We start from the raw sequence: 23,720 nt of genomic DNA, 5'->3' as shown, positions 1-23,720 counted from the left end.
GGAAGTGTTAAGCCGTAACCCTGTAGCAGAGGGAAAACAAGAGAGACAGCAGGGACTCCAGCCCAGCTGAGCACCTGGGGTGGCCACCTCTGGGAGCAGAGCTTAGTTCTCAGTCTGCACAACCTCATAATACTCGGAACAGAATCTGCACCGTTTCAAGCTCAGGTACCAGTCTAGAAAGCGCCAGGGCAGAGATGACCGTTTTTGGTTTCCATGGCCAACAAAATAGTAACAGAATTTTTTTTTTTTAAAGACACATTTTGTAATCCATAGCAAAAAGGAAAAATGTTGAACAGACGTGGGGAACAACTCCCACATCAACTGGAAGATGCCAGTCATTGAGCGTTCCAGTTATGATCCTTCTGCTCTTATGCTCGGTCGGAACCAATGTTGCAGATCTGTCTCGGCCACTGGTTTTGTTTGTTTGTTCTTAATTCTGCCCCCTTAGCTCCATGAGTAAATTAGTGAGATGAGGAGATAGCGTCTCTGGTTTCCTGTCCTTCGCAGTTCAAGGGTGTGGTGGCTGGCATGTGAGAATCACATGAACAGAGGGCCCTGACTTTCTTACCTGATTCTCAGATTACACCCCGTTTTCACGTGCGATGGAGTGTCCGCTGAGTTGATTTGATCACATGATTGTGCACACGAGGTCCCCGTGATTTCCAAATTAGCAAGCAGTAAACACTTGGCAGATTTAGTACAAGTATTTCTCCTTGGAAATCTCAGCCCATGTGGCAGGGGCCAGTGATTTGGGGAACTAAGTACTTTCTCTCGGGGCATAAAGTATATACATTTTGTGGAAAGAGAAGAGGTGGCCAGCACTGCATAACTGTTACTCTTCTGTGCTTCTTTGATTTCTAAGTTAGGTTTGGGCCTGAATCGAGAACTTCAAAACCAACGAAGTAAAACACATCTAGCAGCAAACAGAAAAATGAACTGTGAAATTGAAGATGAGACAAAACCCTTAAGAACTGATGATGCCTAAATGTTTATAAAGTTTTTGTAATTAACTAGCTCCGTATTTGTGGTACTTCAGTATTGAAACCCTGGCCTTTCTTCTGTTTCACCTGGGAAGTTCCTGAATTGAGACACTATTTTAATCCAGTCAGTTCATGTTATTCTCAAATATTATATAAGATTAATTATTAACAATCTATTTCATTGACATCTGCAATTCTAAGGAATTGTATTTTTTCTAGCTAGTGTTTCTAGGTTTCCACCTTTTGTAATTAAGAGCATGAGCCCTTTCCCTGTGTTTAGTTGTCAGTGTATTGAGGTGCTGACGTACATTCAATGTACAACATCCGAACTCAGGTGGAATGTAATCTGTGAATGTGTGTGTGTGTAATGGATGTGTGTCTGTTGCATGTAATATAAAGTTACAACTCATGGGTCATATTCCTTCAGAAAAGTAGCATAAAATATCATTTCTTCGAGGGAAAGAAAGCATGCAAACCGTTCAAGGGAAAATGCAACGGAATGAGAATTTTCTGATGTCTTGGCAATCAGACGTCAGGTGTCTTTAACGGAAGAATGATTTCCCTTCCTCTCGCAGCCTCTGTTCCCCAAGAAGAACTATGAATGCCTGACCAGCTGTGAGTTCCTCAAGTACATCCTGTCGGTGAAGCAGGGCGACTGCCCAGCCCCAGAGAAAGCCAGCGGCTTCGCTGCTGCCTGCGTTGAAAGCTGTGAAGTGGACAGCGAGTGCTCGGGGGTGAAGAAGTGCTGTTCCAATGGCTGCGGACACACCTGCCAGGTGCCCAAGACCCTGTACAAAGGTGAGGGGCAGAGCAGGGGACACACAGCGGCCTTGCCATCACGGTCTGTGTGCGCGTGGGGGAGGGTGTCACTCAAAGATGCGACTGTTGCAGGAAAAGTCAGAGCTTTAAGAAACTGTACTCTGTGCTACGATCATCTGAAAATATTCACTGGACCACAGGACTCAGCTGCAGTGAACCCAGATTGGGGCAGAGCAAAGCATTCATCTGAATCCTTTTTTTAAATTTATTTTTTAATTGAGGTATGTTTGATTCACAGTATTATTAGTTTTCAAGTGCACTGCATCGTGATTCAGTATTTTTATAGGTGATACTCCATTGAAAGTTATAACAAAATAATAGCTCTCGCCTATGAATCCTTTCAAATTTACCACCTAGGAAGGCCACCATCAGCTTGGGAACCTTGTGTTTTTCTCCAGTGCCAGTGAATCAGCTAAGCTCCACTGGCTACCCTGGTGGGGTCAGCAGATTTAAATCCCTGCAAGAAAGGGCTGGGGATGGAGCAGAGTTGAAAAACACATAACAAATGCACGGGTCTCGTGGTTTTTCTGTTGTCGTGATCCAAGAACAGAAGTGAGTCTGCAGGGACTTTAAATGTTTGGATTAGTGTCTCAAGATTCTAGGTGGAGGAACTGCTGTTTTCCAAAAGATGGGGAATGCAACTTACCAAACAGGTTAGCAGGTGTAAGTGTACACTCATAGGCAGTTTCTAGAGCATGTAAAGCCTTTACGCTGAGTGTTTCTTGCCTGTTTCTGCAAACGTGGCTGAGTTCTTTTATGTCAGACCGATGCTGTTGTATAGTTTGGGGTATCATCCAGGTACACTGTGAGAGATGTAAGAGTTTGTTACTTTTTGGGTCTAACTTGAAGAGGAAAGTAGAACACATCAGGAGACGTCATTCACGACCAGTAGAAAAAGTGTGTCTCACCTCCTCTCTCTCACTTGCACCCACACACGTCAAGTGTACGTTGTTGCAATGCTGGTGTTTGATTCCAGGCTTGCTGACTAGTTTCACAAGGCCATTCTTACATTCATAACAATTGACATCTCCTGGAATTCACGTACCTGCCCCATCTTCCTCTGGCTCCCACTTGGAAATACTCTCATCTGAAATCTGTATAATCCATACAGTTTTCCATTTTTTTTTTTCTGTAGTATGCTTGGAAACCTGGCACAAGTACTGTCTCAAATTCAAAATCATGGCTGCTTTCCTTAACAGACTGAACATTTTTTCAATGGATTCAAAGTTTTATTGTTTATGTACCTTTTATTGTAAACTACATAAAAATCACTTCCACGGAAATCTACTCCCATGTAAGTTCTTAAAAATCTACTATTATGAAACCTTTTCTGTGGTTATAGATCATTTGCTGTTTAAATATTAGCATTTACCATAAAAGTAGGATGCTTTAGAATGATTGTTGAAAACCCATTTGTGAAACCTTTGTTGTTGTAAAAGTAGGGCATTTAAAAGAGGCAATATAAAATAAAATAGGCTTTTCATGTGAAGCACTGAAGTCAGTATAAACTTCAAGTATATTCTGGTTCACCGAGAAGAGGGGAAATATTCTACAAAGGGCCAACGTAAATGATTAATTATTGAAAGATACCTACAGTTTAAACCCACGCTTAACTAAATAGGATGGATTTTTGCTAAAGTCACCTTTCTACTGCAAGTAGCTCTTTTTTTAATTGAAGTAGAGTCAGCTTACAATGTTAGTTTCTGATGTACAGCCTAGTGATTCAGTTACACATACATATATTCCTTTTTGTATTTTTTCATTATAGGCCATTACAAGGCATTGAATATAGTTCCCTGTGCTCTACAGTAGGACCTTGTTGTTTATCTATTTTACATACAGTAGTTTGTGTCTGCAAATTCTGAACTCCCAATTTATCCCTCAACCCCGTTTCTTTTTTTTTCTTTTGTGTATTCAGTCTTCTCTAAACTGTACTCTTAAAATGTTTTAAATTTTATTGTTTTTATTGAAGTACAGTCAGTTACAAATCCCTCTACTCCCTTTGGCCCAAGTAACCCTTGACTTGGACATTTGTGGAGAGACAGTTCATGGAGGGAGCACTAACCACAGAGTCAACAGACCCCTTTTGGCCTGACAGCGACTTTTGCATAATAAGCATAAGGATCACGGTCTCGTCAAGTCTTAGACATTCTTTCCTTGCCGTCTGCAGCAGCTCCTGAAGGAGGGCTGGCGTCCGTGTCCCCGGAGCATCTGTCAGTATTCAGTGAGCCCCAAGAGGGGCTCCGGGAGAGCCTTCTGCACCCCTGCAGGGACAATCTCAGGTCCTTATGGGCCACTCGAAGTCCCTGATGGCGCTCCCAACCTGGAGCCAAGCTGCCTGCTCACTCTCCAAAGAGGATTCTGGTGCTCTATCCAGCTACCATAATAGGACCCTAAACTTCAACCTCTTTTTGGGCTCCACTGTATTATTATAGGTCAATTAAAAGATCTATCAGTATCAAATAGTTTAAGTCTAATATAATCACTGATTTAGCAGTTGTTTTAGGCTAATGAATAACACGGAGATTTTTTTTTCTCTGATCTTAATTTTCTACTAATTTGTGGAATTATTTAAATAAGATTCAGAGCACACCCTACAAAGAACCAGATTCTGTTGGACAAAGCTGTAAATTCCTCCTGTCCTCATCCATTCCTGATTTACTTATTGAAGTGTCATCTCATAGGAAATCCCAAAGAGCATGCCCTTAATGTCTTCCCTATTTAAAATGGACGGATGTCACCTGGGTTTACTGAGCATTTCAGCTCAGTGAGTATTTATGGACTCTTTGTGAGGGGTCATGAGGAGAGCTGGCTGTGCGCCGTGCTGGGCGCTGCGGGGCAGAGTCACTAGGACACCAGCCTCCACCAGGTCCAGGAGTTCCTCATCAAGGGGGCCGTGCACACACACTCATTTAAATGGGCCAATCCCATTCTTAACTTTTGCCATAAACTGAGATGTACCACCCCCCGTCCTATTTCTCCTTTCCAGGCTTCTTGGGCTAATGAAAAATTTTCAAAATATATGGAAACACATATCCACTTTGGTCCTTGTTTGTGGAAGAGAAGAGGGCGTGAGGGCTGGACTGGTTTTCTAGCTTCAAAAGCTTTATATGCTGGAAGCTTGAGTTTTTAGAACCATTGTGTGTTTTGAAAAGATGATCAACAGAATGCCCATTACATCTGTTATGCTGCGAGATTAATTAACCTATTAATTAACCTATTAATCTAGGTTATGCTGCGAGAACGGTCCTTAGCTGATGCCTCTGAGTTAACTTTACTTATGTTCTGAATCAGCCAACGGACAACAGCAGTGAGCTTTCCCCTCCCCCTTCAAATAAAGCATGCTAGCATCCTGGAAGACTTGACAGCGCGGCCATGGGTCAGCCACGCGCCAAGGTGCTGGTTCTCTGAAACGCACGCCTTCACAGGGTTGTGGGAAGTTCACACGGTGGGCCGTCCGCAGGTGAAACACAGCTGTGGTTCGGTGACGACCTGATTCCCCCTTTGATTCTCCCCTGTTGCAGGTCTGGTTTACCGCTGGTTGGACTAGGCTCTCTCAAGAGGTGATGCTTTATTATTTTAGTGTCTCTCTTGACTCTCAACTGTGGCGATTGGTTGAGGGAGGGAAGGAGAAAAGCTGAAATGATTTTCCAAATGTACAGAGTCAGAGAAGCTTGTGGCCTTCAGTTATCGAGATGCCCACGCGCACAGCACTCATTTCCTTCACCAGGTGCTAACGTGGAATTAATCGTGTATCAGTTCGTTTCCTTTCAAAAAGGTCTGATCGTGGAGTTGGTTTACTATTTCCATGAATCTCTTAATATTTGAAATATATAAACCTAGGATTTTCGAGACGGGCCACTTTTCACAGATTCATTTATCACATTTTGAATACAGTGACCGAATGACTTAATGTGATCTAAGCCCAGATTCCTTGAGTACACTTGTCTGTTTGAGAACTATTACGAGGTGGTTAATTACTGAATCACTGGAACACTGTATTTTGGTGCATTTTCAAACCATTTAGACTTGTGACAAGTATTTTTACAGCAAGAGTTAGATCTTCAGGTGATTAGTAACTGCTGATTTTTCCATCAGTCTGTCTTTAATATTTTTTGACACATAGAAGTTCTGTTCCTTTGATCTCACCAAAATACTTGTTATGGCCTCAAGAAAAAATGCACCTGTATTGTCACATATTGTCAGGTGTTATATGAGAGCATTTTTGAATTTTTTAACAGACTAGCTTAGAGTTCAGATGACTAATTTTTTCAAAAATAATAATACTAAAAAAAGAAAAATCCTAGTCATTGACATAATAAAAACCACACGGAGGAGAGTTCCACTCTCTCCGTCTGGTTATGCAGTTGGGATGCTGGTTGAGCCGGCAAGGATGATGGACGGACCGACCGACCGTCGCTGGGGGCCTGGGGGCCGAGCGCCACCTGCACACAATTATGGCCGGTGCAGGAGTTCTTCCGAACAACAGAGCCCGCTGACCCTAACGCAGAGCAGACGGGCCGTTCCTTAACATGCGCATCACAAGATTACTGCACATCATAATTAAAGAGATTTTTAAACGGATGAGTTTCAGCTGACAGTGCCCTGATGCTCATCATGTCCGATTAAGGCTCTTGGTAGTTGAATGACATTCAAGTTTAAAGCCTTAGTGGGAGGGGACTCGGATGCTTGGGTTTGCTTCCAGTGAGTCCAGGTTACTGCAGCGGCTGGAGTATTGGCTGTGGCTGCATTTACACTAGAGGATTATACCCGGGAGAGCCAGGATGGGTTTGGAAGGGGGAGGGTATAGCTCAGCGGCAGAGCGCATGCTTAGCATGCACGAGGTCCTGGGTTCAATCCCCGGCACCTCCTCTACAAATAAATAAACCTAATTACCCCCCGCCCCCGAAAAAGATGGGCTTGGAAGTCTCAGAGAGAGTGCTCTATGAGTTTAAGGAACTAACCAGTCTTCCCCTCTTTAAGAAGTAAGTAAACGTACGTCTGAGTCATATGACTCTACCTGTGCTGGAGAAGGTGGCACTGAACACCTGTGAAAGTCCTCTCCTTTCCTAGGAGAACCTTGAGCAGAGAGGGGTGTACTGTTGTTGCAAGGACTCGCATCAGTGTTCTGGTGTCTTTTTTTTTTTTTTAATTGAAGTACAGTCAGTTACAATGTGTCAATCTCTGTTGTACAGCAGTGTCCCAGTCATGCATATACATACATATATTTGTTTTCATATTCTTTTTCATTAAAGATTATTATAAGATATTGAACACAGTTCCCTGTGCTATACAGGAGAAATTTGTTTTACGTCTGTTTTTACATATAGTGGCTAACATTTGCAAATCGCAAACTCCCAGATGTATCCCTTCTCACGCCCTCTTCCCCTATAACCACTTACTTCTCCAGCTGCGTTCTTGAGAGATGACCGAGAAGGGTTAGGCCGTTCCTTCAGCCAACACTTCTAGACCATTTGCTCTCGCAGAATGCTCTCTCCCGGGACACCGTGAGGTGTGGGGAGGGAGGAGACACGTTTCTTGACCTCTGGGTCTGTAGCTTCGTGGGGAAGACAGACAGCCTTAAACCAGCCTGTTGCGGCCGGAGGCGGTGAAATGTGCGTTTTGACAGTTACAGGTTAAGTGTTGAAGAGCCGGACGGAAGAATGGAGCCTTTATTTCCAGTTGGCAGGTTTAGGGAAAGTGGCTCCTAAGGGTGGCCTTTGGGCTGAGCCTGGAAGTGTTCAAGGGTCTGTAGTCAGAAAATAGAGGGAAAGACATTTCAGAGTGAAAAAAGCAATCACATAAACAGGCCGTGGCAGTAGGAAGTCACTGGCAGTGAGTTTCTGGGAAAGCTGGGTGGGTCTAAGGGTAGGGTGTGCAGTAAACGTACAACGTACCAGGAGGTCAACCGAAAGGTAACGGGGAGTAGATTATGAAGATGGATGCCTTGAGGGAGATACAGAGACGTTCCCCTTTGCCCTACAGAAAATGGGATGCAGTTGAGTGTTCGGGGAAGGTAAAGGACAGCCTCCTCTTTTACTTTAGGAAAATAACCACAAATATTGTACAGAGGGAATTACAAAAGAGATGGACTTGCAGGGAGATGGGTTCAGACAGGAGAGGAAAGTGCCTAGAACAGGTGGTCGCCATGGAGACAGAAAGACTTAGGGATTCCTGGAAGGATGCTGTGCACTGTGGATGTTGGTAGGTGCAGGAACAAGACGACGTGGTTCTCCATAGAGCCTAGAGTTGCCGTGAAGATGCGTCACCGGGGAGGGGGCACGTGCTGGGGAGGGGCACCTGAGATGGGACTTGCGCAGGTGGATGGGGACGGGGCGGTGGGGCAGCAGCCCAGAGAGGGACTGGGGATAGATTTGAGAGACCCTTGCTTAGCAGCAATATTCAAGTCATGAAGGCGTTACTGTAAGATTATGCACCGAGAAGAAAAGTTTGCAACCCAAGTTTGAGAACACTCACGCAGGGCCTCACGCAACAGGATCAGAGACAAACGGAAGTCCCAGGGCAAGCAGGAACAGCAGAGACATTAGAACCGGGACGTCCCAGGGATTTTCGGAGCTATGAAAACCACTTCTTTTCTCTCCCTTCCTAAGTGGCTTTTCCTAATTCTAAAATGTGGAGAGAAACATAAAATTCAGAGAGAAACTGGAGATTGGGTCATAGCTCCAAGCAATTTATTTGATCTTCCTCAGACTCCATTCCCTGGTGTTCCAAATGTAGATACATAACCCCTCACCCGCTTCATGAAGGCACAGGAAGGACCAGGGGAGGCAAGTTTATGGTGAAGGAAAGGCGACGTATATACAGACATCGCCCGTCGGCAAATCAAAGTGGAGGCTGCTACTGGTCGGGGGGATGTAGTTCTCTGGAGAAGTGGTTTTAAAAGTCAGTGAGCTTTTGGGCAGATGTACAGATGCCATTGTTAAATTATCCAACCCCTCAGTGTTTAACGACTTTAAGATTTCACAAGACTGAGCCTGAACGAAGTTCAAAATGAAACGAGTTGACATTCAGCCGCATCACTTAATGTGCGTCAGCTCTTAGGTAGAGTCTGTATTTGCACGCGTCCCCGTTTCCTTGGTTTAAACTTAAGAACTGGAGAAAGAAACGCAGCCTTCTGAAGCAGCCACTGCAAATGAGTTGTCAGTGGTTTAGGCAAACGCTCATTCTCAGCAGAAAATGATTTCATCAGCCACTGGGGCTCCTGGTTCTGATGATACTGAACATCATGATGCCACAGGCCCTACCGAATTCGGTTAGTTTTATATGTCCTGTTAGTATTAGACATTTGTTTCAAAGTGTCCTTTCCATAATGGCTGTGATTTTGAACCATGGTTCTTAAATCTTGCAGTCACCAGGCAACTTGCACGCACTGTCAGGGGAAAAAGGAATCAAAATGATTAACTACTTTCGGATGAGACACCTGTGAGGGACTTTTGAAGCCAGGCACTCAGGCGTGCCAAAACCAAACATTATAAATTCATCATTTTCCAATTTTAAATGGTAAGTCTGTCGGGAGGGCCCTGGCAGTCACTGGGGAACCCACAAGACCCAGGCTTTGGAAATCGTTCTCGTGAGACTTGACCCTGTGAGAGGGCTGGGCTTTATAATGTTTGCCTTAAAAGGAAAACTCCCCGAGATGGGAAGGATGGCAAACTCAGGAACGGTGTTACAATGACCCTGGGGTCCATGGGTAGGGACGGAGCCTGTAAGTGTGAAAAAGGACTGGCAACTCTCCGTGACACTTGCTCGTGGGAGTTCCCGTCAGCCTCACATGGGGCGGCTCGGTAACATGACTGATTCAGAAGACTGCACGTGAAGGAGTTGTCAAGCTTACTGGGGAGACAAAAACTAGTCCAGAATCAGGACTCAATTCAGACCCTCTAAAAAAATGGGAAAGTGAAACGGAACTCAGTGTCAGAAGATCTCAAAGGTGACGCCTTCAGACGGAGAAGCCGCTTTTCTGAAAGGAAACAGGATCAGTTGTCATTAGACGGGATCTGCCTGCCTCTCCTGTAGGTTTTCCTCCCTCAACTGTCACCTCCGTTTTGAGCCCCTTGTGGGTGGTTTTCACTGGCGTGGTTCTGTTTCAGGTGTCCCCCTGAAGCCCAGGAAGGAGTTACGATTTACGGAGCTGCGGTCCGGACAGCTGGAGATTAAGTGGTCCTCGAAGTTCAACATTTCCATCGAGCCTGTGATCTACGTGGTGCAGAGACGGTGGAATTACGGGATCCATCCGAGCGAAGACGACGCCACACATTGGCAGACGGTAGCCCAGGTCAGTGCTTCGTGGGCGTTTTTGTTCCCTTGCGGTAGTGTCTCCCACACACCTGCAGAGAGAAGATTAACTCGCTCTGCCTCTGTCAGCATAGTGTGACCACCAAAATAGTTTAATCTGGTGTGGAGGCGTTGTGCCGTCGGCGGAAGACAGGGTGAGCTCCGTACGTAGAACCCAGTACCACTAGAACTTGACTATTGGCTTAACTTACCCACAGTGCAAGCAGAAGGGAGGTAATTTTTTAATCTGAGTGTTCACATTTATTTCCGCCCAGAACCACATGCCCTTGAGATAAACTTAAACCCATCCAGACTAAGGGAAATGCAACACCCAGAGGGCTGGTTCATGTGACACCTGATCACCTAAACGACTTCCCCGGTATTTCTCCTACATCTAAGCCTGTGCTCCACACAGGGCTTCAGGGGCGTGGGGTAACATCCGTATCACAGAGGGGCTTACCGGGAAGGAGCCAGCGGCTCATAAGTCTTCTCCAAGTGCCTCCTTCTTCATCCGAGTCAACTTACCAACAGGCAGGCCACCTGGATGGCAGCCCCCTGTGGTGTATCTTCCAGGGCGCCTTCCTCTTCTGTCTTGTGGATTCGAAAAGCAAAATATTTACTTTCTTTTTAAGAGCTGTTCAATGGACTGCCAGCTGCCAGAAAACTCCACGGATGGGGAAAAGGGAGAAACTCTCAATATGGAACTATTTCATGCTTTTCAACAACTAAAATGCCTTCTCCACGTGTATCCGTAGAGGAAAAATCCTCTCCTCTCGGTGATCAGATCATCCTTCTCCAAGGATGAGATTCCCATGATTTTGTTTTTTCAGTAAATATAAAATAAATTTCAGCGTTGAGATGTTTGGAAGAGGAATTTAGTCTTTCTTCCAAATGGTAGTATCTCAGAAAGATAAGCAATAAAGACCTGAAAATAAATGAGAAATTTGACGTTAAAAAGAAAGAGCATAAATTGGGGGGGGGGGACGGTCAAATTTAGTAATTCTATTCTGTAACTATTTTGTTAAAATTTTTTGCTTGAGTAAAACATAAAGATGTTCAGAATACAACCCCAAGTTGGACCTGACTTCCATGGTGTGCTCCCTTCAAGGGGGCTACGGTAGTATCACTTGTAAATTTCCCAAACGATGGAATTTCCAAGTAGGTCCAAAGTTTAAATGGAAAGACGTACGAAAGTAACTGATGGGCAGACCTCCTCCTTCATATCCTCCGTTTAGGAGCGAGAGGGAAGGCCTTGGACTGTTGTTACTTTATTACTATTACTGCCTTCACTAGGCGACACCACCTGGTGCTTCCTCGCTCTGTCTGCTCAGTGCTGTGGCTGTTGTGCTGACGTGAGCTTCTCAAACTGAAGGCTCCAGCTGACTGAACCAGTTGGTGACCACGTTGTCTCAGATTCTGGCAAATGAGGTAGAAAGCCACGCCCGAGAGTTCATCTTCTTCCTTTGATCTCGGAAACGCTGCGCTTCCTCTGAAAGCTGAAGTACACAGCACAGCCCTCTTCAGCAAGCTCTAGTGAACTGAGGTTTGGGAGGGTTTCTGCTCACTCGTCCCCAGTGTCACCCACTGAGCAGCAGGTGGAGTTTGGCACTAGGCCAGGTGGGGCCGCGTGCCCGCGTTGATCCCCGGCGTCGAGGCGAAGGCTCCCGACCTCCCGTAGGATGTGGTTGGCACCGGGCGTGTGGGCCCTGAGCTGGATGAAGTCAGGCAGTGGGAAGAACGTTAACGTTACCTGGTATCTTGGGACACAGCAGCAGAGACAGCAAAAGCCGTGGACCACTCCCAGAGTCCAGTTGTCTTCTTTGCATATTCACTGGACCAAGAGGTATTAAGAGACCTCACCCTGTAGGAACATGGCTGGGTCCTTGCAGATCTTACGTCATTTGCTCAAATTCAAAGACAGAAAAGTCTGGGTGGCAGTGTGCTTCCAGAACTGAAGTGTGTGGGTTCACGCACCTACTTACTTACAGGATTAAATTTGGCACGCCAGTAAGAGGCCTTTCCTTCTACGGTGTAGACATGATTTCATGTTCTCTCTAATGGCATGATTACTTCATATATTTATTCATTTCTGTGTATCACTGATTGATGTAATCCTCCAATGCTGTTTTTAGTCGCTGGATTTAAAAACAGCCCAAGCAATCCTCAGAAGACTTTGCCTTCCAGAGATCTTTAACTCTTTCGGATGAAAGGCCTAGGAATGGAAGTTAGCAGTTGAAACCTTCCTGACAACTCTCTGATGACTAGTGGGATTGGCTGCAGGTATCCAGGCACGTGGGACAGGTCAAGGCTGTGTTGCATCGGCGGATGAGTTAAGAGTGTTTCTAAAACAGACCCGATGGGCACGTCCGGATAAAAGGGTTCCCTGTGCTCTGTCCCCTCAGACCACGGATGAGCGGGTCCAGCTGACCGATATACGGCCCAGCAGGTGGTACCAGTTCCGAGTGGCGGCCGTCAACGTGCACGGGACCCGGGGCTTCACGGCCCCCAGCAAACACTTCCGCTCCTCCAAAGGTCAGTCCCACCCCGACTCTCCCCTGCCTCCCACGCACACCTGGGGACACATTCATCACGTCTCCAAGTTCAGATTTACAGCTGGCCAACAGGTGGCTTTGCCGGTCTCCGCAGAGGGGACCAGATGTGTTTGAAGGTACCGTGTGAATTTATTTATGGTCAGGACCGTCGCCGGGCCTTTACCTCTGAGAGACTGCAGGAGGTAACAGGATGGGTTTTCTCAACGTGGAAGTGACGGTTTTCCACGACCAGCTTCCCCTGGGTCTCTCAGGATATTCTGCCTCAGGCACCACTCAGTTAATTTTTGGAGGAAAGGTTTAGTTTCTGCTGCATCAGACTGTACGGGTTTCTTGAAACAGCTGCCAAATTGAGTGTGAATTAATCTCTTTTGTTTCATAACCTCCGGAATTTAAATCCCTCCCGAGTCGCCTTATCATCGCCATCATTTCGTTCGGTGCCTATTTCACTGCTGTTCTGAAGCCTCTGTGGGCTCTGATGAATACTGACCGTGTTACATGTGGAGTCACTCAGGCGACAGTTGAAGGGCATAATTTGACTGGACGTTGTAACAGCTCCGTGTTTATTTCTCCAGTTGCGTTGAGACGGCTGTGTGCGTTCTGAATGAGTATGTCCACTTGGTCATCATCACAGTCCAGTTCCGTGGATGTAAAGCAGTGAGTTAGTCACTAATCAGCATAATCCCCTTACATGGAAGCGAATTTAAATTTATCTCAAACATGCACTGTGATATTGATGAATTATGTAAGACGTATAATGTCAGTCATATCTTTCAATACAGGAGGGTTTGAACTGGCTGCTGTGACTTGCAATGTCTGTTCCATTTGGGGGGAAATGTATGTTTTCACTAGTCTGTCCATTTCTCGTTAGATAATATTGTCACCCCTTTCTCTGCATAATCATAGGTCTCAGGTGGAAAACTTGCATCCAAAATAATTTAATACTTGGGTTCTATTGCAGTGTATGTTGTAGATTTTTAAGTCTTTGTTTTAAAGAGTTCTTTTAAGAAAGGGAAAGTGCGTCCTTACCCCACCCCCACTGGGGTGGAGACACTGAGTAAGCCGGAGGGTGAAGTGAAACATAAGGGTATCCGTCCTTCCCCGTCTGAAGGCTTCCTCCCCCTGGTCTGAGGATTTAATGAATAACTGACGGTGGGTTCAGAGGTGAGCGACGGGGCTTAAGCACTTCCACCGTGAGTTTCATGGTTCAAACGCGACGCAGGTGTGCTGTGGTCAAATGTGTTGCCACCTGTCCCGCTGCCCACAGGATTTTGTCTCGGTGCTTTTTTTTTTTTTTTTTGGATAGAACACACTTTATTCATAAATAAGTCTCCTTAGAGTGAAAAGCAGAGGCACTGTCTTCTTAGAAAAAAGAAACATGAGAAGGCAACTGCCATTTGATTTTTAAATTGCAGATTAGCTTTTTAGAATAGGAGAACATTTTGAAAATCAGATCAAGGCTGCACATGCAGACGTGAGACACATGCAGCCCCTGGCCTCTGGGGACAGAGGTTAAATACCTGTGAGAGTTGTGCGGCATCTGGGCAGAGGTCCTGGGACAGTCCCCAGGGTCAGTCCTGTGACTGCCAGCTGCCAAAGAGTCATCCATCCTGGGGAAGAAGCAGGGCCATGCTGTCCCACCACTCCTGGCGAATCTGAGCACCTCAGCCGTCTACAGTTAGAGCTGCATCCCTCACACTTTCATGGGCTTTGGTGAATGGCTGTGCACCATCTCGGGGAAGTCTTGCAGTCACCATTAAATTGCCCTGTTTCTGGCTCTTATTACAAATATGCCCAACAGTCATCATTCCAGACTTCAGTTCTTGCAGTTTGGGCAAACCAAAAATATATGCCCAGAATTCATAGTGGATTCTCCCGTTTTCAGTGAAGGAGCCTCACAGAATGATGGGACCATAGTAGCTCCAACAAAGAGCTGAAGGCGTTTCTTCCAAGGTGTGTCTAGTCGTGGACAAGATGGTACCACATCTTTCCCCAGTCAGTTCCTCAGATATAGAAATGTGTCCTGCTGAGAAAATAATTTCACAACCTTGCTGAGATACAATTTACCTACCATGAAAGTCACTTAAGTGTGGAAGCCAATGATTTTTAGAATTTACTAAGTCATGTGACCATCACCATCATGCAGTTTTAAAATCCTACAAAATCTCCCCTGCCTTCCTGGGAGAACTTTAAGGCAGAAACAAAGCATTATTGAATCTTGTTTTATCACTCATGATTCATTCCCTTTTTTATTAAACAGTGTTTACAGCTGAGCACCAACTATGTGTCAGGCACTGTTCTAGGCACCAAGGGGGTAAGTGAAAGAAGAGACAGAAATGTCTGCTCCTGTGGAACACACAGAGATTGATCCTGACTAGAAGCGAGAGGACACAGTAAACAATCCATAAAATGCATGAAATCCTCCCATATAGTTGGGTAAACAGTGATATCTGACTCTAAGAAAAATAAGGAACAGAATACAGGAGATGTGTGGAGAGGAGGTTGGTTTTGATTTTTGTAGTTTGGGGAGGGCAGGCAAAGAAAACGTGTTTGTATAAAGAAAGTGAAGGGCTGGCCCTGCCACAATCTGAAGGAAGAGTCTTCCCGTTCCAGGAGGTGGCAGGTGCAAAGATCCTGGGGCAGTAGTGGGTGTGCAGGATTCAGAAAGCAGCAGACGAGCTGGAGGGTGGAGCAGAGGAAGACGGAGATGGACAGGAAGGAGGGAGGTGGATTTGTGGGCCTCCGTTGTCATTGGTAACAGCGTGGTTCTTCCTGAGTTTGATGGGGAGTGGCTGGGAGATGCTGACGTGATGGCACTTAGATTTCAGTAGAGTTAGGACCACTCAGGCCACTGTGTTGTGGACACATGAAAGGTGGAGGGGGCTGAGGCAGAGATGCCAGTGGGAGACCAAGGCAGTATTCCTGGTGTGAGATGATGCTGAGTTGGAGGGCATTATGCCGAGTGAAGTCAGTCAGACAGAGAAAGACAGATACTGAATGGCATCACTTATACGTGGAATCTAAAAAACACAACCAGCTAGTGGATATAACAACAAAAGACGATGTAACGTGGTTAAAGGCAGAAGTGAACTGTTGGGGGAGTACGTGTGGAAAGGGCAATCTGACAGGATCCGGGAATTTGCCAGTGGCTTGTACGGAGGGCGTGTCTTCAGGGTTCTTTTGTCACCAACCACTGACAGAATGGTGCTGCCACTGACTAAAACAGAGATGCCTGAGACAAGGGTTTAAGGGAAAACTCTTTCCTTTCCTTGGGGACACACATATTTCCAGAAGAAAAGTCATCCTTTCCAAGTCAGTGTGGCTGCCGAGCTCCAGGGCCTTTTCTGCACACAGGCTTTTCTGAGGGGTGGAGGGACCAACGGGCAGGGCTCTGGACACCCCGCAGGGTTGCAGTCGAGAAACACAAGCGGTAGAACTAGAAGCTGAAGACAGAAAGACAAATTGGTTTCTACCATAAAGTCTCCCCAGTAGGGCAGGAAGGATCTTACTGGGGTAATGGAATCATTCTAAAACGGATGATACTGATGATTGCACAGTGTAGGAAACACTGAAACTCACTGGCCTGCATGCTTAGATGCGTGAAACTGTATGGTAGATAAATTATATTTCATTTCAATAAGATTGTTCAATTTTTTTGTCCAGCAAGCACTTCTGTATCTTTGTGCCTGAAATGGAGTAAGGTGGGGAGATACATGGTGTACCCTGCTGTGAACGTCTTTAGACGTTGAGCGGATCTGGTTCCCTCCCCTCATTTCATGATGCCTCTTCACCGAAACCACAGTAGCATCAATTGTGACCCTCGTGCAGTGTTTGGTTTCCAGAGCACGGGAACTAAAGTCTGGAAGGCTGCTGGCAGTGAGGTAGATGGAGGGATGGGTGTGGGGCTTACCACTTTTTAATGTCACTGCTGTGCTTCCAAAACTGGTGCATTTCTGTTTTATAAAAAGCCCGCTTATTCCTGCTGTGCTCCACAACTGTACCAGTTGGACGCTGTACCAGTTGTAAGTCTTCTGGTTTAAAATTACTTTAAGAAAGAAATATTGCTTCCAAAATAATCATCTGTGCCAAGGGTGGGCAGTGATGTAGTGTATTTGAGTTCTGTAGATGACCAGCCTGGATCATGTCAGGCTGGGTCAAGGGAAAGGGCCAGATCCTTTCCATCTTCCAGGGACACCTGAAAGTAAAAGTAAAATGGAACAGGACAGGAGAAAAACGTGATAAAACGGGCTTCGTTTAGTTTACATGTGCTGCCGGGTATTCACAGGCTGTACTCCCGATTCTCATGGAAAAGCCGACATTCTTGTCTGTCTTTGTGCTCCCGTTAAAATACAGAATTAGTGTGTGGTTCGCCGGAGTGGATGGGCTACTCACTTAATTTCCCTTTAACTCATTTATTTCCCTGTAACTCAATGCTAACACTCCAAATACCTGTTTTTAGAGAAAATTCTGAGTTATTCATAGATTGGTAAATCAGTTGCATGCTTTTTCCTTTCCAAGGGAATACCATTTGGGGGGGATGTTTTTGTTGCTAACCCCTACATCTCCCCAGAAGAAATCCACGATTATAGAATGGGTGAAATCAGTAATTTCTGCTGGTATAGTGGAAAGGCTGTAATAGACGTTGGGGTAATTTCTCTATTTACTTATTTAAATTCTCTATACTGTCTTTTTCCCTGAGACTTGAGAAGGAAAACTGGCTTCAACCTTAAAAATTAACATTACAAATAATTTAGCAGACTAATGTATACTGTCCTTTATATGTAGTCCTTCTCAGCTTTTTGTCTCTTTATGGAGAAAATGGAAGTGATGGTCCTTCCACATGGTGAATGGCCTTCCTAGGTTACTACTGGGGTGAACGGCTTTTCTGGCCACCAAGCCCGCCAGACCCTAGGGTCTCTCCCGTTTCAGCCTCAGGACACAGGTGTGGAAACGTCTGTATTCATAAGGACGTTTGCACATGTGACTTCTGACACGTGGAGACCACCTGTCAGAGACGGAGCTCCTCCAGACACCCGTGCAAGTTAAAGCCTTTGTCAGTGAAAGCGGCTGACTTAGGAGGTGATGCAGGAAATAGGGGTTAGAGGAGATGTGTGACCAGGAAAAGCAGGCAGAACCTAAAAGGCACGTTCTCCCTCTAGTTGCCAAGCCTTCCTCCTTGTGGGAGACTCGGTCCTGGCTGCAGGCTACTGGGGGCACGCGCGCCTGCTCGTGGGCGGGGCACGTCCATGGGCATGGCTGGCTCGTGGGCGGGGCTGGCTTGTGGGCGGGGCCTGCTCGTGGTCCAGAGGCTCGCGGCGGGGAGGCTGGCATTTAAAGGTCAAGGGAATGCGTGGGTTACCAAGAGCCATCTGTGGTTCACATCTTGTTTTATTCAGTTATCTACGTGATTCCCCTTACAGAACGTATCTAATGTATTTTGAATTCTGTAAAATAAGTAGATCAATGGTTTCATGGACGGAATTTGGTGAGATCATGAAAGGAGCCTCTGTGTTCCTGGATGGTCCTGGTCCTGGTCCTCCGTAGGACAGACTTAACAGGTGGAGACAGACAGGCCTTTCCAGGCTCACTTCCCCTCCGGTCCCACCACCCTGCCCAATATCAGATCCATTTCACATTATTGTCCACTTCTCTGAGTAAGAAACCGTTGATTATTAAATAAGAGGGCCCAGACACGCCTGGAATCAGTTTGGAGTGACAGCTGTGCCAAGGGAAAACGTAATCTGGTATTAACTGGCATGTAACCTTTTCTCCATCATGCTGCTAGTTAGGGACAGGGCAAAAAAAAATGTGCACACGTTGCAGGTTTTGTGTTGGAAATACGTATTACTAGGACTACTGCCTGCTACGAGGCATTATTTACAAGTTTACAGAATCTGGGAAATAAAGTGCCATGGACACGATTTCTGTGTGTCTGTCAGTAAAAGAAGGAAGACTGACAGTTTTTTTTTTTCCTTTGAAGTCTGGTCAGTTTACAGTGTGTCAGTTTCCAGTGTACAGCATCAGGTTTCAATCACACATATATATACATACATATCTTCCTTTTCATAACCTTTTTCATTATAGGTTACTACAGGATATTGAATATAGTTCCCTGTGCTCTACAGAAGAAACTTCTTGTTTACCCATTTTATATACAGTAGTTAGTATCTGCAAATCTTGAACTTTCAATTTATCCCTTCCCATCACTGTCACCCTAAGTTTGTTTACTATGTCTGTGAGTCTGTTTCTGTTTTGTAGATAACTTCATTAGTGACTTCTTTTTTTAGATTCCACATATGTGTGATATTATGTGATTTTTTTTCTTTCTCATTCTGTCTTAACTTCGCTTAGAATGATGATTTCCAGGTCCATCCATGTTGCTACAAATGGCATTTTATTCTTTTTATGGGTGAGTAGTATTCCATTGTATAAATATACCACATGTTCTTTTTTTTTTTAACATTTTTTATTGATTTATAATCATTTTACAATGTTGTGTCAAATTCCAGTGTTCAGCACAATTTTTCAGGCATACGTGGACATATATACACTCACTGTCACTTTTTTTCTCTGTGAGCTACCATAACATTTTGTATATATTTCCCTGTGCTATACAGTATAATCTTGTTTATCTATTCTACGATTTTGAAATTCCAGTCTATCCCTTCCCGCCCTCCGCCCCCCTGGCAACTACAAGTCTGTATTCTCTGTCTATAAGTCTGTTTCTGTCCTGTATTTATGCTTTGTTTTTGTTTGTTTATTTTTGTTTTTGCTTTTTAGATTCCACATATGAGCGATCTCATATGGTATTTTTCTTTCTCTCTGGCTTACTTCACTTAGAATGACATTCTCCAGGAGCATCCATGTTGCTGCAAATGGCATTATGTTGTCAGTTTTTATGGCTGAGTAGTATTCCATATAATAAATATAAATATACCACCTCTTCTTTATCCAGTCACCTGCTGATGGACATTTAGGCTGTTTTCATGTTTTGGCTACTGTAAATAGTGCTGCTATGAACATTGGGGTGCAGGTGTCATCCTGAAGTAGGGTTCCTTCTGGAAACAAGCCCAGGAGTGGGATTCCTGGGTCATATGGTAAGTCTATTCCTAGTCTTTTGAGGAATCTCCATACTGTTTTCCATAGTGGCTGCACCAAACTGCATTCCCACCAGCAGTGTCGGAGGGTTCCCCTTTCTCCACAGCCTCTCCAGCATTTGTCATTTGTCATCTGTTGATGGCCGTTCAGGTTGTTTTCATGTCTTGGCTATTATAAATAGTGCTGCTGTGAACACTGATAGTTTGGTGGATCCATTTTTTTTTTTTTTTTTTGCCTGTTGCCAAAAGCAGGCACACATTTGTGTGGACATTTGAGATAAGTCAATGTCAATTTAACACTATGAAATTATATGCTTTTAAGGGATCTCATAAAGAAAAAAAATCCATCTCCCGTTGTTATTAACCTAATACATCCTCTAATGTACATAATCCAGTTGTGAGTCACTGCCTTCCGAATTCAAAGTTTCCCCTGCATCTTTTCCCCCTTATTTCCCCATATGTATAGGATCCCTTAAAAAGGAGAAGGCAGACATCACTGTTTCCACAGTGTACAAATATCACACTCACTGTCACCCCCTGTGTACGTTACAGAGTGTCAGTAAAAGAACAGACACCAGTGGGAGACCTAAATTCTCTGTCGCTCCAGGGGGACCCACGACTTGTTACACTGTTGGGCAGCTGCTCTGTGTGTGCCTGTCCAGTGGGCAAGACCGCGCCCAGCACGTGTCCCCAAACTAGCTCATGGCTGGAAATTTGCCTGCCGCCCACCGTCTGCACCTTCCCTAAGCTGTTCTGTTGATACTGCGGGGTGACTCTCTTTCTCTCTTTTCTTTCCTCCTTTCTTTCTTTTCCTTTCCTTCTTTGCTTCCTGCTTTCTTTCCTTCTTTATTTCCTTCCTTCCTTCCCTTCTTCCTTCCCTTTCTCCTTTCCTTCCTTGTCTTTCTTTTCTTCCGTGTGGGGAAAGGAAAATTATCCCAACTGCTGTGTTTAGAAAGAAAAGAAGTTTAAATATCAGAACCAACCTACTAATTAGTTGGAAAATGTGAGACTGGGTATATCAGTGCTTTAGAAATATACCTGCCCTTGGTCACTGGCGCCTACCTACGAGGTGCATTTTAGCTGAAGTTTGTTCCATGGACATCATTTGAGGAAATCAAACAAGTAATGAAGTTAACATTCGTCTTCTTAAAGCATTATCTTGTTCCCGTCTATGTACACATACATACATATACTTGTTAATGGTCTGTGTATACATACATATATAGTATACACATACATGTGTTAAGGATTATTTATTAATAAAGGTCTCTTATTGAGGTATAGTTGATTTACAATGTTGTGTGTGTTTCAGGTGTACAGCATAGAGATTCAGTTATATGTGTGTGTGTGTGTATACTTTTCCAGATTCTTTTCCATTAGAGTTTATTACAAGATGTTGAATAGAGTCCCCTGTGCTGTACAGTAGGTCCTTGTTTCTCTAATTTGTATACAATAGTGTGTATGTGCTAATCCCAAACTCCTAATTTATCCCTCCCCACTTTTCCCCTTCAGTAACCGTAAGTGTATTTCCTATCTCTGTGAGTCTGTTCCTGTTTTGTAAATAAGCTCATTTGTATTATTTTTTAGATTCCACATATAAGTGGTATCATATGGTATTTGTCTTTCTGTCTGACTTACGTCACTCAGTATGATCATCTAAAGGTCTCTCTCTTTCCTGGCATTTGCACGCCACTCCATTTTTCATCTGACTCGGGGGTGGGTCTCCGTATTTAACGAACAGCATCGTCTGGAAACCTGGAGGGGTCTGCGTCATCACAAGTGAAGTTAAGGTCTCTCCCAGGGTGGGTGGAAGGGCTCCCTTCCCATGAGGTTTCACATCACTGCCACGACAGGCCTGCACTTGTCTGGGGCTGACAGGGGACTCTGCTCGGCATCCTGCCCACTGCAGGCCCACAGTGCCTGTCACTTTGCCACTTGCACTGTTAACCACAAGAGGTTCAGGGACGAAACCTTAAATCCATCTTTCTGAAACCCAAATGTTCCGCCTTCCTTTGCCAAAAGCGCCACATAGGATCGTTAATAAGAGGAACTATTTCTAAGGCTGAAGGTGGATATTCATGCTAAACGCTGAGTGTATCTTGCCGTGGAAATCACAGATTGTAAAAGGAGCTGGTACAGCCCTCCTACTTCACTCATGTTTGAAAGTGTGCTTGCCTTCTGCTTTCTGAGGTGTCTCTGCAGATGCCTGGGACGGTTGTAAGCGGGGAGAGGATGAAACAGAGAGAAGTGCGATGGGGAGAAATGCTCTCATTTAAGCCTCAGAGAAGGGGACGGAGGAGCCCTGGTCCTGTGATGTGACTCTGACCCTCTCGCCCTACACTCTTAACTAGTGAATTAAACTCTTTGATCCTCAGTCTCCCCATCTGTAAAATGGGAACAAACTGCTAACATTTAAAAACCAAAGTAGAACTGTATCTTATAAAATCAGGAGTAAGCAGTAGTCATGTCTGGTTTCAGGAAGCTAGATGGTGTCACTGCTTTGGAAAGACTAGGTCAGCGGTGGGGAATCTGTGGCCTGTGGTCCCTGAGTGACCTGCTGCCTGTGTCTGCATATAATGTCTTACTGGCACAGAGCGGGGGTCATTTGTTTACCTCCTGTCTGTGGCTGCTGTCAGGCTGCCAGGCTGCCAGGGCGGAGTGGAGAAGCTGTGACGCACACCGTGTGGCCTGCAAAGCCCTGATGTTTACCGTCTGGCCCTCAGTCCCTGCACTAGACTGTTAGGACGGGCATGTTCCCCAGCCAAGGGCCTTACCGGTTTACTTTGGGAGGGACAGTGGCCCATCGTTACAATGATGACACGTGATGCATGGAGAGGTGTGGCTGGTGTGCACCGTGAGAGCCTCCAGTCCCTGTCCTCCCGGCTCTGCCCCCAGTTATGTGAATGACCTCGGGCAGGTCACTGCACCTGTCCAACCCTTGACATCCTCAGCAGTTAGAAAGGAGGCCAGATGAATTACAGAATCCTGTAAGGCTTTATCAAAATGTGGAATCCGGATATACAAGTAATTTTTTCCAAATGCAAACTTGCAACCCCATTTCTAAATTTTAATACAATTAAAAGTGTATGTAAACGGAAAGAAAAGATTTTGCATAATTCAAGAAAGTGAGCCTACTTTATTTCCATAAGGTAGGGACCCGTTTCACAAGGCAGTGAATGGCTACAGCATGGGCGTTCACTAGGACTGAATGAGACCCTTCCGGTGAGACTGGCTCTCTCCTCCGAAGTTGGCCGTGAACGGGACAAATGACGAGCTGGCTTACAGAGGGTAATCGGGGTGATAAAGACATGATCTCTGCTCTTCCCTTTTGACTTTGTAATGTACAGGTGGTTATTCTTGGGGAGGAAGAGATTGGGGTTGTCTCCTCTCGGTAACAGGAGTATGCCACCTTGGTATGGTGAACGGTCAGACGGGCTTTACTTTCAAGTAAGCGTTTAGCAAATACTAATTCAGTTTTTGGAAAACAGTTTCCTAATGTTTTCATGAATTACGTCGTTTCGTGTTTTATGATGTTCTGTGAACCGGATGGTGTTATTCTGGATTGTCATCAGCACATCTAAGTTTGAGACGTCTTCTGGGCGGTGAGTAACGATGCGATGAATGAGGTGGATCAAGGAAATGATGAAACACGCAATAGAAGCTGCTTTCTCAGACTTGGAAATTCTTTAGAAAAGATGATTTTGAGCTTTTCCCATGAACCTAGAGTATCTAGAAGATTCACGTAGCTAATCTTCAGCAGACACGTCCAGGGGCATCACTGAAGGTGCACACGGCTGCGATGATCTTCACACATTTTCATTTTTCTCTTGCTTTGAGGTGGTGCTGAGTGTGCCAGCCGGCTTCCCTCTCAGAAAGGGCGGCAGCAACCTGTTGTCGGTTCAGGACTGACTCACACGACGGACGCTTTGAGTCTCTTATTTCAAACAGGGAATAGCACTCCTTTGATTGTACTTCACGTT

The 23,720-nt window shown here is 45.1% G+C and overlaps 1 protein-coding gene and 1 long non-coding RNA gene across 2 annotated transcripts in view; one reads left to right on the top strand and one right to left on the bottom strand.

Moving 5' to 3' along the window:
* ANOS1 (anosmin 1) overlaps positions 1 to 23,720 on the top strand; it is a 170,402-nt gene that overhangs the window by 114,441 nt on the left and 32,241 nt on the right. The window contains 3 exon segments of the mRNA XM_032475311.1: positions 1,556 to 1,778; positions 9,911 to 10,095; positions 12,497 to 12,626. Of these exon segments, the coding sequence (XP_032331202.1) occupies positions 1,556 to 1,778; positions 9,911 to 10,095; positions 12,497 to 12,626 (538 nt within the window).
* The window catches only part of LOC106730316, a 482,615-nt gene continuing 467,364 nt past the window's right edge, over positions 8,470 to 23,720 (bottom strand). The window contains exons 8-9 of the long non-coding RNA XR_004318053.1: positions 10,555 to 11,019; positions 8,470 to 10,147 (exon numbers count right to left, since the gene is read on the bottom strand). This is a non-coding gene — a long non-coding RNA (uncharacterized LOC106730316). The remainder of the gene's footprint in view (positions 10,148 to 10,554; positions 11,020 to 23,720) is intronic.

Source organism: Camelus ferus, chromosome X (assembly GCF_009834535.1).
Source record: "Camelus ferus isolate YT-003-E chromosome X, BCGSAC_Cfer_1.0, whole genome shotgun sequence".
NCBI lineage: Eukaryota > Metazoa > Chordata > Mammalia > Artiodactyla > Camelidae > Camelus > Camelus ferus.
This window is presented reverse-complemented; position numbering and strand designations above follow the sequence as displayed.